Genomic DNA, 19,570 nt, shown 5'->3' on the forward strand with positions numbered 1-19,570 from the left:
TGCTGGACTTTCCCTGTGAAGAATGTGGTCAGTAGATATAGAGGTGTATTTTGCTGGTCAGAATGTTGGTTTGTTGTTTAACACCGCACACAACAATGTTCCAGCTATATGACGGCGGTCTGTAAATAATCGAGTCTCATCGACGCAATTGGGATCGATGACATGCATCAACCAAGTCAGCGAGCCTGACCACCCGATCCCGCTGGTCAGAATGTTCCCAGTAGCAGGAAAGTATAACCTTCCACATTCATTCAGACTCAATTATTTACAGACCTCGTCATATAGCTGGAATATTGATAAAATTGAGTGAGGGAAGCAAATAACGAGTCAAAATATGAGTGATGTTATATTTTATAAACTGGTTGAACCAAATCCCATTTCTCAGCAATGGTTAGAATGACAAGCAACAAGTCCATAGTTTACATTTATTACAATATGTACAACAGTTATATTAAGTACACTGCTCTGACTGCACTCACTGCATTCAACACCAAAACAACACGGTCTGACTGTGCATGAAACCTGCTTGGCAGGACAGGAGTGAGTGAGTGAGTGAGTTGGGTTTAACGCCGCTTTTAACAATATTCCAGTTAAATTGCGGCTGTCAGCTTAATGTGGGAGGAAAGCCCGAAGTGATGCAGGTCTCAGACGTTTACCACTTCGGTGAAACCCACAGGTATGGTGCTGATAAACCTAGAAATATATTCGGGGCGAACTGGGATTCGAACCCACGATCATAGGTTTCTGGCGTGCCCAAGGGACACAACTCTGCACAGAGAACGTCGGTGCCTTGGACCAGTGGGCAGGAGGAGTCACTGTGGCTCACATTTTTATTGATAACAAACTGGTCACAGTTCCAACAGTCACCGGAGGACAAAGATCTGACTGAAGCCTGACATCCCAAAGGAAGTTGGCCATGCAGGGGAGTAGGTTTTATCACCACTTTGAACAGTATTTCAAAGATATCGACAAAATCACCAAGACTGACCACCCAATCAAATTTGGTAAGCTCTTGCGTTGGGACAAATTGTAACCTGGGTTTACTCCTAATGGGGCCAGTGTCAGGACTGCTGAGTTTCCATCCAACATTCTCTCTTTCAAAGGCTGTATAAAGGCTATGTTTTGACTGGGCCAGTGTCACGATTGCTTCTGTCTCTTCCAGAATCGTTTGACATCGTCATGTCCCCCTCGTGAGACAATCATCACTCTTTTACTTGGATTGTCCCAGACGAGGACGTTCAGATCCTGAAATAAATATACATCTCTTACAGCACTGACTTAATGCGTGGGGGAGGTTATTGTACTTACGTAGCGACAAGAGCGTAAGTGCACTTGTGTGGACTGATGCCCGTTTTATGGTGCTAGCCCAATGAGATTCTCATGACGCCAGAGTTTAACATGGACAAGGCAGTGTAGTGAGTGAGTGAGTTGGGTTTAACGCCGCTTTTAACAGTATTCCAGTTATATCACAGCGTGATGTGGTGGGAAAGCCTGAAGTGATGCAGGTCTCAGACGTTTACCACTTCGGTGAAACCCAGGAGCATGGGTATGGTGCTGACAAACCTAGAAACATAATCGGGCGAACCGGAATTCGAACCCACAATCATAGGTTTCTGGTGTGCCCAAGGGACGCAACTCTGCACAGCGAATTGCGGCGCCTTAGACGACTGGGCCACCCATGCCCCCACACTGCACAGTGCCATCTTTGTATGATGCGATCGGGGATCAAACCCACGACCTTCCTCTACTGACCCACGTTGAAGATTTTTTTGCATTAATAATGAGTACAGAATTTAATGATACTTGCAAATAGAAAGTATTTTTACTGCAAATAAATAAAAAGAACTCACTTGTGCATAGTCCCTGAGCAGCTCAAAGTCATTTTGAGACAGGAATTGGTTGTACATGACACCATCAGTGAACTTGAAGCGGTCTCTCTCCAGCTCCCAGAGGCGCACCTGGTCACACACCGTCAGGGGTATCACAGGGGTCTGGGGGCAGAAATCCTCGTGGAGAATTCTAAGAATACTACCTCGTAACATCATAGCCATAAGTTCCTGTTTGGCTGTCATGCTCACTATAAAATTATATTTAAATTTTCAACAGACGTCCTCTTCACTGCCAAATAGTTGTAAGGGTAATCCCATCCCTAGCACGAAACGCAACTGCACATGCGCAAGATGGGAAAACATCACGTCTTTCCTGTGTGTCCAGAGTGAGTGAGTGAGTTAGTTGAGTTTAACGCCGCTTTTATCAGTATTCCTGTTATATCACGGCGTGTCAGCTTGATGTGGGAGGAAAGCCCAAAGTGATGCAGGTCTCAGATGTTTACCACTTCGGTGAAACCCACGAGCATGGGTATGGTGCTGACAAACCTAGAAACATTATTGGGGCAAAACCGGGATTCGAACCCGCAATCATAGGTTTCTGGGGTGCCCAAGGGACGCAACTCTGCACAGCGAATCGCGGCGCCTTAGACGACTGGGCCACCCGTGCCCCCCTGTGTGTCCAGATGTTAACCTTCCAAACATTTTGCTCATCACAACTAAAAGCATTTGGAAACGATCATCACACTGTCTCTGCTAGATCTTTTTATACAAGACAACTGCAGGACAACCTGTAGCAGATTGACCACCTTACGGGTATAAGAAGCAAGATCAGTCTAGTAGGTAAGTAGTTAGTAAATGAATTGTGGAAGAAGGACTCTCCTGTTTGGTTGTGTGATTGACAGCCAAACAGGAATTTATGGCTATAATGTAATGGAGGTAATGTATTCAAAGGAATTATACTTGTATACATGGTACAGTCACCGTTGTTCGTACAGTCACCCAGGTTCGTACAGTCACCGTTGTTCGTACAGTCACCCAGGTTCGTACAGTCACCGAGGTTCGTACAGTCGACGTGGTTCGTACAGTCACCGTGGTTCGTACAGTCACCCAGGTTCGTACAGTCACCGATGTTCCTACAGTCACCGTGGTTCGTACAGTCACCAAGGTTCGTACAGTCACCAAGGTTCGTACAGTCACCCAGTTTTGTACAGTCACCCAGGTTCGTACAGTCACCCAGGTTCGTACATGCTTGACAAGGCCGCGAATTTCAAGGTCATGCTTAAAAAGCCTTGATTTTTAGTGTAAACCTTGAAAATCCCCAGAATAGCTTGGAAAGCCTTGACAAAAACTTGCTAAAATTATTAAATTTCATGACAGGTGGCTTGATCTATTTCACTTGTTGGTTGTGAAAATAAATCCTGTCAGAAGATTTGTGATGTTTATACTGCTTTTTAGGTTTTACGACTACTATATAGTATGCTTGATTTAAGAAAATGTTGAGGTCAATAACCAAGCCAGAGAGCCTTTAAAGTGACAGTTGAAAGCCTCGAACAGGTCTTAATTTTTAGTGTTTCATATCTGTAAAGATATCTGTATCTGGTAAAGTCAGGGAGGAGACACTGAAGTGACCAGTGCTGTCTGTCTACCGTACTCGGACACGAGGCAGTGGTAGAGTCAATGAGGAGACACTGAAGTGACCAGTGCTGACCATCTACCGTACACGGACATGAGGCAGTGGTAGAGTCAATGAGGAGACACTGAAGTGACCAGTGCTGACCATCTACCGTACACGGACACGAGGCAGTGGTAGAGTCAATGAGGAGACATTGAAGTGACCAGTGCTGACCATCTACCGTACACGGACACGAGGCAGTGGTAGAGTCAATGAGGACACACTGAAGTGACCAGTGCTGTCTGTCTACCGTACTCGGACACGAGATGGGGGTAGAGTCAATGAGGAGACACTGAAGTGACCAGTGCTGACCATCTACCGTACTCGGACACGAGGCAGTGGTAGAGTCAATGAGGAGACACTTAAGTGACCAGTGCTGTCTGTCTACCGTACTCGGACACGAGGCAGTGGTTGAGTCAATGAGGAGACACTGAAGTGACCAGTGCTGTCTGTCTACCGTACTCGGACACGAGGCAGTGGTAGAGTCAATGAGGAGACATTGAAGTGACCAGTGCTGACCATCTACCGTACTCGGACACGAGGCAGTGGTAGAGTCAATGAGGAGACACTGAAGTGACCAGTGCTGTCTGTCTACCGTACTCGGACACGAGGCAGTGGTTGAGTCAATGAGGAGACACTGAAGTGACCAGTGCTGACCATCTGCCGTACTCGGACACGAGGCAGTGGTTGAGTCAATGAGGAGACACTGAAGTGACCAGTGCTGACCATCTAACGTACACGGACACGAGGCAGTGGTAGAGTCAATGAGGACACACTGAAGTGACCAGTGCTGACCATCTACCGTACACGGACACGAGGCAGTGGTAGAGTCAATGAGGAGACACTGAAGTGACCAGTGCTGTCTGTCTACCGTACTCGGACACGAGGCAGTGGTAGAGTCAATGAGGAGACACTGAAGTGACCAGTGCTGACCATCTACCGTACACGGACACGAGGCAGTGGTAGAGTCAATGAGGACACACTGAAGTGACCAGTGCTGTCTGTCTACCGTACTCGGACACGAGGCAGTGGTAGAGTCAATGAGGGGACACTGAAGCGACCAGTGCTGACCATCTACCGTACTCAGACACGAGGCAGTGGTAGAGTCAATGAGGACACACTGAAGTGACCAGTGCTGTCTGTCTACCGTACTCGGACACGAGGCAGTGGTAGAGTCAATGAGGGGACACTGAAGCGACCAGTGCTGACCATCTACCGTACTCAGACACGAGGCAGTGGTAGAGTCAATGAGGAGACATTGAAGTGACCAGTGCTGACCTGGAAGGCTCTAGCTGGAATATACTTACTGTCTTCATCATCTCAGGGTGAGCATGGCTGCGCAGGAAGTTGATTATCTGTGAATGAAGACACATACATGCTGTTACGTTATAGTTCCTGCCCTTATTCACACAGACTGGATACAGGGTAGGTGAGGTGAGGTGAGGTGAGGTGAGGTGAAATGGGGTTTAACGTCGCGTCCAAGATTATTGCACTTATATAGCGACGTGCATGTACGTGTGTGTGTTTGTGTGGCTGCTTGTACTAGACTGGACTGATGCCGATTTATAGTGCTAGCTCACTGAGATAACATGCCACAGTTTAACATTATTACCTCACTTAGACGCAGTATACTGACTCCGAGCCGACCAGTCCTTGTTTTAACCCCTTAAAGGGTAACAACAAGTACCATCTTTTAATGTGTTTTGGTATGACACGGTCGGGGATCGAACCCCGGACCTTCCGCTCTCCGGGCGGATGCTCTACCACTAGACTACGGAGGCGGTCCAGGGTAAGTGAGAGAGTGTTGTTCTACACTTCAGAAAGCCATACTGCATCTACTGGAGGGGGGAAGGGGGAGTTATGGACTTAATGTCCATAAGCTGTACTATTTATTGACTCAAATACAGCAAAGGTATTGAATTTTTTTTTTTTTTTTGTTTGCTTGTTGTTTAACACTGCAAATAATCAAGTCTGGACCAGACAATCCAGTGATTGACATCATGAACATCAATCCAGGCAATTGGGATACGATGACATGCATCAACCAAGTCAGCGAGCCTGACCACTCGATCCCATTAGTTGCCTCTTACGACAAGCATGGGTTACTGAAGACCAATTCTAACCCGGAATGTTCACGGGACAGGTGGCATGACAAGTGAATGCTTCATCCATGCACTACCCATCACCCCATGTTGGTCATAGGTGAGAGTAAGGAAATCTGTGACATGATAGTGTTTAGAGGACATAACTGAACATCTTTGTGACCATCATGACATATTGCTTACAGTATTTGTTGAGTGTGACTGTGAGTGGCGGTCATGTGTGAGCCTTCACGAGGTATTTACCTGCTCGGCTGTTATTCCCCTCATTAGGGCCGCCCTGACACTGTCTCGGGACAAGTTGGCTACAGCCATATTAGGGAATCTGACAACAGAGCATGTGACATAGAGAGAACTTAAAGATCAGCTTAAAGAGGAATAATTCTGTGAACGTTATTGTACAACCTGCAATGCATTTGCCAGAACATACCTGTTCGACAACTTACCTATATAACATTTGACAGGACATACCTATATGACAATAAACAGCACATACCTATATGACAATAAACAGCACATACCTATATGAGAATTTACAGAACTTACCTGTATAACATTTGACAGAATAAAGCCAACAGTGCCGTCTGTAGTGGAGAATCTGAAATGACAAAATGATGAAGACTAGTCTGGCATGTTTGTACCTGTGGAGTGAGTTAGTGAGTTGGGTTTAACGCCGCTTTTAACATTATTCCAGTTATATCACGGCGTGTCAGCTTAATGTGGGAGGAAAGCCCCAAGTGATGCAGGTCTAAGACGTTTACCACTTCGGTGAAACCCACAAGCATGGGTATGGTGCTGACAAACCTAGAAACATAATTGTGGCAAACCGGAATTCGAACCCACAATCATAGGTTTCTGGCGTGCCCAAGGGACACAACTCTGCACAGCGAATCGCGGCGCCTTAGACGACTGGGCCACCCGTGCCTCCTGTACCTGTACAGTGAGTGGGTTTATTTCATTGGTGCTTTGAACAGTTTAACAATTATATCCTGTCACATCAGCTTGATGTGGGAGGAAAGCCCAAAGTGATGCAGGTCTTGGTGAAACTTGTGTGCACAGCTATGGTGCAGACAAACCAGGTTTCAAACCCAGAAATCCTGCAGTATGTTCGTACCTGTATAAGCGTACACTCTGTAGTTTGTCTCGACGACCAGGTACCCTGATGAATGGCTGTCAGTGTTGAAAGTGGTCAGTCCCGATGCTATATTGATTGCCAGACGGGTGGGGTAATATCTTTGAGATTTTCTCTGAAAAACAACAAGTGAAAAAAGAGTCTGAAACAACCCAGAATATCAGGGCAGAATGTATGTAATCGGGTTCTGGCCCGGCAAATCAATGGTTGACAGCATGAGCAACAATCAATGGCGTCAGGTCACGTATCATGGCACAATGATACAGTCAGGTCACGTATCATGGCAACCTGATCCCGATTTCAGTCAAAAGACCCACAGTAATAAAACCACATGATTCCAACAGTAATAAAACCACATGATTCCAACAGTAATAAAACCATGGGATTCTAACAGTGATAAAACCACAGGATTTCAACAGTAATAAAACCATGGGATTCCAACAGTGATAAAACCACAGGATTTCAACAGTAATAAAACCATGGGATTCCAACAGTAATAAAACCACAGGGTTCCAACAGTAATAAAACCACATGATTCCAACAGTAATAAAACCACATGATTCCAACAGTAATAAAACCATGGGATTCCAACAGTGATAAAACCACAGGATTTCAACAGTGATAAAACCACAGGATTTCAACAGTAATAAAACCATGGGATTCCAACAGTGATAAAACCACAGGATTTCAACAGTAATAAAACCATGGGATTCCAACAGTGATAAAACCACAGGATTTCAACAGTAATAAAATTACAGGATTCCAACAGTAATAAAACTACAGGATTCCAACAGTAATAAAACCACAGGGTTCCAACAGTAATAAAACCACAGGGTTCCAACAGCAATAAAACCACAGGATCCACACAGCGATAAAACCACATGACCCCAGTGATAACACCACAGCAATAAAACCACATAACACGTCTGCATTCTATGCTGTTGGTCATATCAAGGTAAGACAATTCTGCACATGATGTGAAAAATAGTAACGAAATGCTGTGACTTGATTAAAAATACATATCCTTCTCACCTTACGCTGATAGACCAGTCCAAACTCTCTGAGGTGCTGCAAGAATTTCAGCTGAGATTCACTCATCCCCTCAGTGCAATAATCCTGCAAAGCGGCACAACAAACTTATTTCATAACGACTATTCTCTTTAATCCTAGACAAGCACACGCTAATACAAACATAACCAAGAAGACTTCCTAATGCAAAGATTGTTTTCTGAAAATGGGAGACCCACACAATACTGCCTGTATTACCAGTAAACTGTGATCCAGACATTCAACACGATGTATTGCAATAAGATGTACATGGGTTGGTATGTTGAAGACGTGTATTTCTGTGTTTTTCTAAAAATCCATAATGACATCAATAACGTTCTTGGTAAAGCGAATCTGAGAATTTTAATATTTCTATTACATACTATTAGTAGTAGTAGTAGTAGTAGTAGTAGTATCACTCAGGGTACATGGGGTATGTACCCTGAGTTATACTACTACAGACAAATCTATTTTACCGACATGTTTCAATATGACATTCTAAAAGAATAAAAACAAAGTGAAAATTAATGGAAAACAGCTGTTTGATTGAGCTGAGGTCAACTTTCATGACTCAGAAAAAACATGCAGCTAAGGGATTTATTCTCTCGCTGAAAAAATTATTTCCCACCAAAGTGGGATACATGGTACTTTATCAAGAAAAAATTGATAACGGTATCCATTTTACCATAAAAGTATAACAGAAGAAGATGACGAATCCCACCGGCCCCCCAAAATACTAAAAAGGCACCACTTCAGCCTCTGGTTAATTCATGTACCAAGTTTAGATAAAAAAACTTTCACGATTTTCAAGTTATGCTCCGGAAATGAAATACAGACGGACAGACGGACAGACCAGGCTATATCCCCCTGCTAGGGGGATGACAAAAAACACTGAACAGTTGAGCACGGTCCCTCTTTATCATGTTAATGTAGGGTCAACAAAACCTAGTCCCCATGATACAGGATATTTACGGTGAGGTGAAATGGGGTTTAACGTCGCATCCAAGATTATTGCACTTATATAGCGACGTGCATGTACGTGTGTGTGTTTGTGTGGCTGCTTGTACTAGTCCGGACTGATGACGATTTATAGTGCTAGCTCACTGAGATACCATGCCGCAGTTTAACATGAATACCCCACTCAGACACAGTATACTGACTCCGAGCCCCTTAATGCCGAGCGCCAGTCAGGGTAGCAACAAGTACCATCTTTTAACGTCTTTTGGTATGACGCGGTCGGGGATAGAACCCCGGACCTTCCGCTCTCCGGGCGGACCCTCTACCACTAGACCACGGAGGCGGTCACATGATATTTACAATATAGAAACACATTTGGTTAATTGTAATTGCTCAGTCTGCCATTTGGCCGAGATTAATCAGGAAGAAAGTAGTCACACTTTGCTTACCTTTCCCAGTGTGGAAAAACTTAACTGGAACAAAAATGATAAACACTCCACGAGATCCATCCCTCGAGCCTGAAAAATATAATGAGCCTTGAAAAACAACCAGGAGAACATGAGAATATACTCAGCAAATAAAATTGTGATGCACATCAATCATGGTTAATGAATGATGACTCGTGGAACTAGATTTTATTGTTGGTGGCTCGAACAGAAAGTTTAACACATCTCCATGACGATACTGAGATCACTGCCTAGCCAGCTCGCCTACAATATTTACAGGCTTCAGGAGCTGCATACAGAGGCTTAAAACAACATTCAGCCACTCGGTCACTGTGGCCTCCAACAGCATGTTTTGATGAAAAATGATGAAGCCATATTTTAAATATTTTGTCAGACTGATCCCAGGAAAATGCATTATTCAGCCATGATGCTTGTCTGTTGTCTGTTGATATCATCTTAAGATAACCAACCCAAGGATAAGCATTTCAACAATACAAACAGGAAGTATGGCGACACATACCTCCATTGACAAAAGGAAGTATAGTGACACATACCTCCACTGACAACAGGAAGTATGGTGACACGTACCTCCATTGACAACAGGAAGTATGGTGACACATACACGTACCTCTACTGACAACAGGAAGTATGGTGACGTACCTCTACTGACAACAGGAAGTATGGTGACGTACCTCCACTGACAACAGGAAGTAAGGTGATGTACCTCCACTGACAACAGGAAGTAAGGTGACGTACCTCCACTGACAACAGGAAGTAAGGTGACATACCTCCACTGACAACAGGAAGTATGGTGACGTACCTCCACTGACAACAGGACGTAAGGTGACGTACCTCCACTGACAACAGGAAGTAAGGTGACGTACCTCCACTGACAACAGGAAGTAAGGTGACGTAACTCCACTGACAACAGGAAGTATGGTGACGTACCTCTACTGACAACAGGAAGTAAGGTGACGTACCTCCACTGACAACAGGAAGTATGGTGACGTACCTCCATTGACAACAGGAAGTATGGTGACACGTACACGTACCTCTACTGACAACAGGAAGTATGGTGACGTACCTCTACTGACAACAGGAAGTATGGTGACGTACCTCCACTGACAACAGGAAGTAAGGTGATGTACCTCCACTGACAACAGGAAGTAAGGTGACGTACCTCCACTGACAACAGGAAGTAAGGTGACATACCTCCACTGACAACAGGAAGTATGGTGACGTACCTCCACTGACAACAGGACGTAAGGTGACGTACCTCCACTGACAACAGGAAGTAAGGTGACGTACCACCACTGACAACAGGACGTAAGGTGACGTACCTCCACTGACAACAGGACGTAAGGTGACGTACCTCCACTGACAACAGGAAGTAAGGTGACGTAACTCCACTGACAACAGGAAGTAAGGTGACATACCTCCACTGACAACAGGAAGTATGGTGACGTACCTCTACTGACAACAGGACGTAAGGTGACGTACCTCCACTGACAACAGGACGTAAGGTGACGTACCTCCACTGACAACAGGAAGTAAGGTGACGTACCTCCACTGACAACAGGAAGTAAGGTGACGTACTTCCACTGACAACAGGAAGTAAGGTGACGTACCTCCACTGACAACAGGAAGTAAGGTGACGTACCTCCACTGATGACAGGAAGTATGGTGACGTACCTCCACTGACAACAGGAAGTAAGGTGACGTACCTCCACTGACAACAGGAAGTATGGTGACGTACCTCTACTGACAACAGGAAGTAAGGTGACGTACCTCCACTGACAACAGGAAGTAAGGTGACGTACCTCCACTGACAACAGGAAGTAAGGTGACGTACCTCCACTGACTCGAGGTACTGCAGCATGAAGTACCACACCTGGGAGCCTGTATCAAGCAGCAGGAACTGGAAGCCTGCCGGGGAGATGGATGGCAGCGGCTCGGACGACTCCCTGCAACAAACAGCTTTATGTTGTCAGCCCTGTGGTATATAGTTGCCAGACCCTGTGGTATATAGTTGCCAGACCCTGTGGTATATAGTTGTCAACCCTGTGGTATATGGTTGTCAGCCCTGTGGCATATAGTTGTCAACCCTGTTGAATATAGTTGCCCACCCCTATGGTATATAGTTGCCAACCCCTGTGGTATATAGTTGTCAGTCCTGTGGTATATAGTTGCCAGCCCTGTGGTATATAGTTGTCAGCCCCTGTGGTATATAGTTGCTATCGCCTGTGGTATATAGTTGTCAGCCCCTGTGGTATATAGTTGCCAGACCCTGTGGTATATAGTTGCCAGCTCTGTGGTATATCATTGTCAGCCCCTGTGGTATATAGTTGCCAGCTCTGTGGTATATAGTTGTCAGCCCTGTGATATATCGTTGTCAGCCCTGTGATATATCGTTGTCAGCCCTGTGGTATATAGTTGTCAGGCCTGTGGTATATCGTTGTCAGGCCCTGTGGTATATAGTTGTCAGGCCTGTGGTATATAGTTGTCAGCCCTGTGGTATATAGTTGTCAGCCCTGTGATATATCGTTGTCAGCCCTGTGATATATCGTTGTCAGCCCTGTGGTATATCGTTGTCAGCCCTGTGGTATATAGTTGTCAGCCCTGTGGTATATAGTTGTCAGCCTTGAGGTATATAGTTGCCAGCCCTGTGGTATATCGTTGTCAGCCCTGTGGTATATAGTTGTCAGCCTTGTGGTATATAGTTGTCAGCCCTGTGATATATTGTTGTCAGCCCTGTGGTATATCGTTGTCAGCCCTGTGGTATATTGTTGTCAGCCCTGTGGTATATAGTTGTCAGCCCTGTGATATATCGTTGTCAGCCCTGTGATATATCGTTGTCAGCCCTGTGGTATATCGTTGTCAGCCCTGTGGTATATAGTTGTCAGCCCTGTGGTATATAGTTGTCAGCCTTGACGTATATAGTTGTCAGCCCTGTGGTATATCGTTGTCAGCCCTGTGGTATATAGTTGTCAGCCTTGTGGTATATAGTTGTCAGCCCTGTGGTATATAGTTGTCAACCCTGTGGTATATAGTTGTCAACCCTGTGGTACATAGTTGTCAGCCCTGTGGTATATAGTTGTCAGCCCTGTGGTATATAGTTGCTATCCCCTGTGGTACATAGTTGTCAGCCCTGTGGTATATCGTTGTCAGCCCTGTGGTATATCGTTGGAAGCCCTGTGGTATATCATTGTCAGCCCTGTGGTATATCGTTGGAAGCCCTGTGGTATATCGTTGTCAGCCCTGTGGTATATAGTTGTCAGCCCTGTGATATATCGTTGTCAGCCCTGTGGTATATCGTTGTCAGCCCTGTGATATATCGTTTTCAGCCCTGTGATATATCGTTGTCAGCCCTGTGGTATATCGTTGTCAGCCCTGTGGTATATAGTTGTCAGCCCTGTGGTATATAGTTGTCAGCCTTGAGGTATATAGTTGTCAGCCCTGTGGTATATCGTTGTCAGCCCTGTGGTATATAGTTGTCAGCCTTGTGGTATATAGTTGTCAGCCCTGTGGTATATAGTTGTCAACCCTGTGGTATATAGTTGTAAGCTCTGTGGTATATAGTTGTCAACCCTGTGGTACATAGTTGTCAGCCCTGTGGTATATAGTTGTCAGCCCTGTGGTATATAGTTGTCAACCCTGTGGTATATAGTTGTAAGCTCTGTGGTATATAGTTGTCAACCCTGTGGTATATAGTTGTCAGCCCTGTGGTATATAGTTGCTATCCCCTGTGGTATATAGTTGCCAGCCCTGTGGTACATAGTTGTCAGCCCTGTGGTATATCGTTGTCAGCCCTGTGGTATATCGTTGGAAGCCCTGTGGTATATCATTGTCAGCCCTGTGGTATATCGTTGGAAGCCCTGTGGTATATCGTTGTCAGCCCTGTGGTATATCGTTGTCAGCCCTATATATCGTTGTCAGCCCTGTGATATATCGTTGTCAGCCCTGTGGTATATAGTTGTCAGCCCTGTGGTATATCGTTGTCAGCCCTGTATATTGTCGTCTAGGTCTCCACTCACTCCTTCATAAGTCCACTGTGTAGCAGCACGTCAATGATGTCTTTGCTGACACCGTCTGTCCCCTCGGACGACCCCACCATGAAGTGAAGCACACACTGGAACCAAGAAAAGCAACATTATCGTATGTAAATTTGAACCTGAGGACTGCCCACCTATTGCAAGGTTGACCAGTACTACCTGGCTCATATGAAAGAAAATATCCTTTCTGAGTACCAGTGAAAATACGGTATATGGAGTATACACACTAAAAATAATGAACTTACTTCTACGAAAGACACCCTATCTCACACCTCACGAAAACACCCTACCTAATCTCACCAAGACATCCTACCTCATCTTACAGGACCCCTGTGAAGATCCGGGGTAGAATATGTCTTCATCAACCCATGCTTACTGTCAAAGGCGACTATGCTTGTCGTAAGAGATGACTAACGGGATCTGGTGGTCAGGCACACTGACTTGGTTCATGCATGTCATTGTATGTGTGGATTGATGTTCATGATGTCAATCACTGGTTTTCTGGTCCAGACTCAATTATTTACAGGCCGCCGTCATATAGCTGGAATATTGCTGAGTGCGGCGTCAAACAACAAACAACAAACAACAAACAACAAACAACATCTGACAGGACACCTACCTCCCATCTCTCCAGGGCGTATTTGTCCAGGAACGAGACATCCTTGGCATGTTTGTCCTGCGGCAGGGGACCTCCACCGGTCCAGGGGTCACCACTAGACAAGGCCATATATCAACACCATCACAAGAAATACATTTCGGAGCATGTGTAATGATATAACATAAAGAAGTGAGTGAGTGAGTGAGTTGGGTTTAACGCCGCTTTTAACAGTATTCCAGTTATATCGCGGCGTGTCAGCTTAATGTGGGAGGAAAGCCCGAAGTGATGCAGGTCTCAGACCTTTACCACTTCGGTGAAACCCACGAGCACGGGTATGGTGCTGACAAACCCAGAAACATAATCGGGGCCAACTGGGATTCGAACCCACAATCAAAGGTTTCTGGCGTGACCAAGGGACGCAACTCTGCACAGCGAATCGCAGCGCCTTAGACGACTGGGCCACCCGTGCCCCCATAACATAAAGAAATGTACAGTAAAATATGTTTATAACAAACACGCTTATAATGAACTGACGGATATAACGAACTGAGTTTGTATGGTCCAGCCCATTTGCTGTATATATATGATTATAACGAACTCCAGCTATAACAAACTAGAATTAGTGGCCCCTTTGAGTTCATTATAACCACAGTTTACTGTATTGGAAATCGAGTGAAGCATGCCACAGGCGGCCACCCCCTATTACAGCACAAGGTGATGTGAAGGTGTGGTGAAATTGGGTTTAACGTCGCTTCCAAGATTATTGCACTTATATAGCGACGTGCATGCACGTGTGTGTGTGTGTGTGGCTGCTTGTACTAGTCCGGACTGATGCCGATTTATAGTGCTAGCTCACTGAGAAACCATGCCGCAGTTTAACATGAATACCCCACTCAGACACAGTATACTGACTCCGAGCCGACCAGTCCTTGTTATGGCCCCTTAATGCCGAGCACCAGACAGGGTTACAACAAGTACAATCTTTTAACGTCTTTTTGTATGACGCGGCCGGGGATCGAACCCCAGACCTCCCGCTCTCCGGGTGGACGCTCTACCACTAGACCACGGAGCCGGTTACAGCACAAGGAGCGATCCCGATCATGCAAGACAAAACTGACCTTCCCAGCAAGATAGAGGTGCGCGGTATTACTGGTATACCGGTATACCATAGTTTTTGCTAGCTGTGGTACGTACCGGTCATGACAAGTCATCCCACGACTGATAAGTCGCAAATTATGAAGAGCACTGAGAGTAAGCATGTGGTAAATCCTTTGATATCAGCCCAGCAAACAATAACCAACATGTTTGTGAGATTGACTTCCAAAAAATGAGCGACTGATATTACCAACAAAATAGCATAGTTCATTGTGAAAGATTTAAGACCATATCGCATTGTTGAAAGTTCTGAATTTAAAGAGGTCATAAACACTCTTGATCCAAGATATTCAGTGCCATCCAGGAAACAGTTTGCTGAAGTCATTGTGCCAAAAATGTACTACGAAGTGAAGTTGGAAGTGACAGAAATTCTCAAAACTGCTAGTCAGGTACCATGGTATGTACCGCGGTATTTGAGCAGATACCGCGGTATACCATGGTACTGTATCTTTTGTGGTACCCATCACTAATGCAAGACAAAACTGACCCTCCCAGCAAGGCAATCTTCATGTTTTTTCGGAATGTGTGATTAAGGAGCCAGCCCGGCATCCCCCCGGGGAGGGGCTGGTCATGCCACACCCTCAGATCCGACAGAGACTTGACTGCAAACCGATGCTCTCTGAAAGTAACAAAGGCAACATGTCAATTGAATGTGTTTAAACAGATCCAGAGTGGATGCAGGTCTATGTAACACATCACTGAACCCTTAGGTGAAATGTTTTCAACAAAAATAATATTCCTAAACTTTGGCTTACAAACACAGAATTTATCTTGAATTAATTATTAATTTATCAAGATTTTTTCTTATTTTAAACACACTGGCTTTCCCAAAACTTGTGCCCCCTCCTTTTCCAAAATGCTGTATCCACACTTGATCTGATTGTTTGAAAATCATTAATGGAATTTCAAGCCCAGAAATTCCTGGATTTTCACTGGGTATGAAGGCTTTTCTTGGTGAGCATCATTTGCCAAACTTGGAAAAAGTTTCATTTGACACAGTGACATATAGCTTTGATTAATATTCATCTGTTTTCTCAGCACTCCGTCAGTGAGGCCGTTTCCTTGTCACGCAAGTGCAGTATGTCAACCTTTGTGTGATGACTTTATCGTATACCACAGTGATGTCATCAATGTCCTACAGCTGTTTGAGTTCGGAGGAAAAGACTCTATATACTAGTCGCTTTTTGTATTTGCAAAGTGAGTAAAGATGTTGTGTTTTCAGGTTTGCAGATTTATATATTTTTTTTTTTAAAATGGAATAAAAAAACGAAATGTGTGGTGGTGCCTGAGAACTAAGACTATTATTCTTTTTTAGCCTAAGAAAAATTTGTAGTCTTGTCACTAAAAACAAGAACAACTAAATTCACAATATACTTATGATGTCCAAAAACACATGATCAGACGATATATAAAAATCTGTAGCAAACATGAGAATTTTCCTTGGGTTCTCGGAATCTTTCCTCAGAATGACGTAAAATAAACTTAATCCTTGTTTTTAAAATTTTCTAGACACCCCCCACTAGATTGCCGATGTTCCAAAAATAAAAGTTTTGCTGTTCTTATGTCTGCTGTAGTTTAACAAAAAAGAATCAATCAATTATCTTTCAGTATCTTGCCAAGTTTAAACTTTTTTGTCTTTCTTTCATTGTAGCAGTACTAATGTTATAATCTGAAATTGAATTTTTTTAAAAATTGAACACCTACAATAAATTGTAAGCCAAAAGTTTTGTAAACCAATTAACAAGAAATAAAGGAACTCCTGATTATTTGAAGAGCACAAATATTCAAAAACAGTTGACACATATTTATGTCCAACCAACTAAACTTTGCTTATACTTCCAACTAGTGCTTGAGGAAATCATTCACAATATTAGAATGTTCTTTATATGTTATCAAAGATGGGGAAAGAATCCAAAAGGTACAAGTCATTTCAAGTACAACTCAATTAGTACCCCTTCCCAGACAACCAATCCCCAAACATCCCCGCCACCCTTTCATCAAGCTACATCAACATCACTTTTGATGCAACTCTGCTCATCTTCTCATAAGCATCGTCAACACAGGTGGTATCCCCTCAGTGACTGACTGGCATGGGTATATGCCAGTATGAACAGTCCTATCAATGAATGCCATTACCAAAATTACCATTTTGGTGAAACTCAGTAGCACAGAATCATATTCAAGGCAAACCTAGGATTAAACCCATCATCATATCGTTCAGGTACACCTAAGGGAGGCAACTCTACACAGCAAATTGAGGTGCCTCAAAAAAGGTGTCCTCTGACAATGATTTGGTTGAATATTTGTTAAAATAACATTAATTATTGCCATTCTTATTTCTACATAATATGTTTCTGCTAATATTAATTTGTCATGTTTTTCCTTGAAAGTCACCTACAGTTAATTTGTCTCTTGAGTCTTGAGGCATTACCATTATTGCATAGAAACTCCATTGTAACACTAGAACCGTATTCCACACTTTGCGATCTTGACGCTACAACTATCGTAAGTCTATGTTTAAGCGTGGGAGTTATGATCTTCTTAGCGCTAAGATCTCTTTGTGGGCGATTGCAAAGACCGAGTTTTTTTCTTATTTTTTGGATGAGCATGATGAACAAATAATAAAGCCTGACAATCAGAATATTTCTCCATTATTAAAATTTGCCTCCTGTCTTTGGCCAGATTGACAAAAAATACCTTTGACATAGAAAATAAGTTGGTTATGCCTTGTACTGGAAGCTACTCACTCCTGGTGCTTGTTTGAGATCCACTGACCCACAACCGTCTGGGAAACTGGCTGCTCCACAAACAAAATTCTCATCACATAGTGGCGACCCAGCTCTGGCAGTTCTCTGAGGAAAACAAAGAACAGACATTGAACATGCTGTTAGTCAGCAATAACATGCCCAGCACTAGAATGCACAATTGGAAATAAACAACCAAATCAAGAGGAAAAAACCCATCCATGTTAACATAATGAAGTTTACGTGAGTGAGTGAGTGAGTGGGTGGGGGGGGGGGGGGGGGGGGGGAACAAAAGGGAATAGAAACCAAGATTATACGATAGGTTTCTGGAGTGCCCAAGGGAAGCGAATTGTGCCTTAGACGGCAAAAACTTAAATTCATGAACGACAGGTTAAAGGAACTAATTGCTAAAAGTCACATTTATTTCTAAACTAAACAAACGCTTTGCAAATTTATTGATGGCATAGTCAGACCCGGGTACATGATACTTTTTAATTTAAATTATTTCTTTTTATTGCATTTTGTTATACAATTCCTGTTGATATACGATTCAACATGGTTTAATAAAATGGATCATTTCAGCTGGACAGTACAGTTTAGTTAACTGACTTCAATATATTTTGCATTTATGGAGATGTAAAAAAAAATTGTGCACACTGTGTCAATATGTGCATAACTCCATAAATGCAAAAACATTAAAGTAAATTCTTAAAGATAAATATGGTACATCAACAATAAATTCACTGCTTAATTATTTTTTAATCATCAAAAACAATATAAGATGCAGTAGGAAATCAGCAACATTGTTCAGCACAATGATGCCACAAAAGTCCCACCCATTCTATAATCAACCAATCAGAGAAATATAGTCTATTATTGATCGTGACCTTTTTTTCGGTATTTTAAAAAACAAACAAATGCAAAATAATTTGCATGGTTATCTAATCAAATGCAATTTATTTATCAATGAATGATAAAAAGACCAGAATTATAAAAAGGGATATACTTGTTGTTTAACAGCGCACACAGCAATATTCCAGCTATACGACGGCAGTCTGTAAATAATGGATTCTGGACCAGACAATCCAGTGATTGATATCATGAGCATCGACCCACGCAATTGAAATATGTTGACATTCATCAAACAAGCTTGACCACCCGATCCTGTTAGTCGCCTCTTACGACAATCATTGTCACCTTTTAAGGCAAGCATGGGTTGACAAATGTAAGTGAGTGAATGAGGTAACTCGGGACACTGTTGGTACCTGTTTATGTACAATGATTAAATGTACTAATTTTGGACACCCAATACTAATATTAAATCTAACACACTCTTATCTTATGTCACATGACATTTCCCTTTGGCGATTTTTTTTCGGGCAAGATGAGAGTTTGTTTAACTTTTCAGCAGGTTTAATCATATTGTAACTACTTCGCTTGAACCAGAGGCTATTGGGATAGCGTTAACCAAAGTAAGGCAGATATTAGAACGTGTAGAAGATATATTTAGAATTAAGATTGAAGATAAACATCGCAAACAAACATTTCCAAAATTCCAAGAAATGTCAAGGCACGGTATTTTGATACATCAATGGCTATCTGATTACTCGAATGGAGTAAGGAACTGAATGTTAATTCCTAGCAGGTACCTAAACACCGCTAAACATGTGGCGGGGTGGCTGTAGAGTCTGTCTAGGATGGACGTGTGTAAGGTTTTCAAGTAAGCGTGCAGATCTTTGCAGTCCAACTTTCTCGTGGCCGCCATGCTTTCTCTAGGAAAGCTCCTCTCAGGGATATACCAGGCTCTTTTTTATCTTCTATCGTAGTTTTAGACGCTGC

The 19,570-nt window shown here is 43.4% G+C and overlaps 1 protein-coding gene across 1 annotated transcript; it reads right to left on the bottom strand.

The window, feature by feature from the left end:
- Nucleotides 1-423: 423 nt before the first annotated feature.
- On the bottom strand, nucleotides 424-19,508 carry LOC139477005 (general transcription factor IIH subunit 4-like). Its single transcript, XM_071259565.1, has 14 exons — nucleotides 19,381-19,508; nucleotides 17,735-17,839; nucleotides 15,475-15,606; nucleotides 13,854-13,947; nucleotides 13,217-13,311; nucleotides 11,035-11,146; nucleotides 9,186-9,254; nucleotides 7,765-7,848; nucleotides 6,715-6,847; nucleotides 6,147-6,198; nucleotides 5,847-5,925; nucleotides 4,809-4,856; nucleotides 1,851-1,991; nucleotides 424-1,245 (listed from the first exon to the last, which is right to left on the bottom strand). The coding sequence occupies exons 1-14, from the start codon at nucleotides 19,494-19,496 to the stop codon at nucleotides 1,138-1,140; spliced, it is 1,368 nt and encodes a 455-aa protein (XP_071115666.1). The 5' UTR covers nucleotides 19,497-19,508; the 3' UTR covers nucleotides 424-1,137.
- Nucleotides 19,509-19,570: the final 62 nt, after the last annotated feature.

Source organism: Haliotis cracherodii, unplaced genomic scaffold (genome assembly GCF_022045235.1).
Source record: "Haliotis cracherodii isolate W230 unplaced genomic scaffold, xgHalCrac1.p SCAF_30, whole genome shotgun sequence".
NCBI lineage: Eukaryota > Metazoa > Mollusca > Gastropoda > Lepetellida > Haliotidae > Haliotis > Haliotis cracherodii.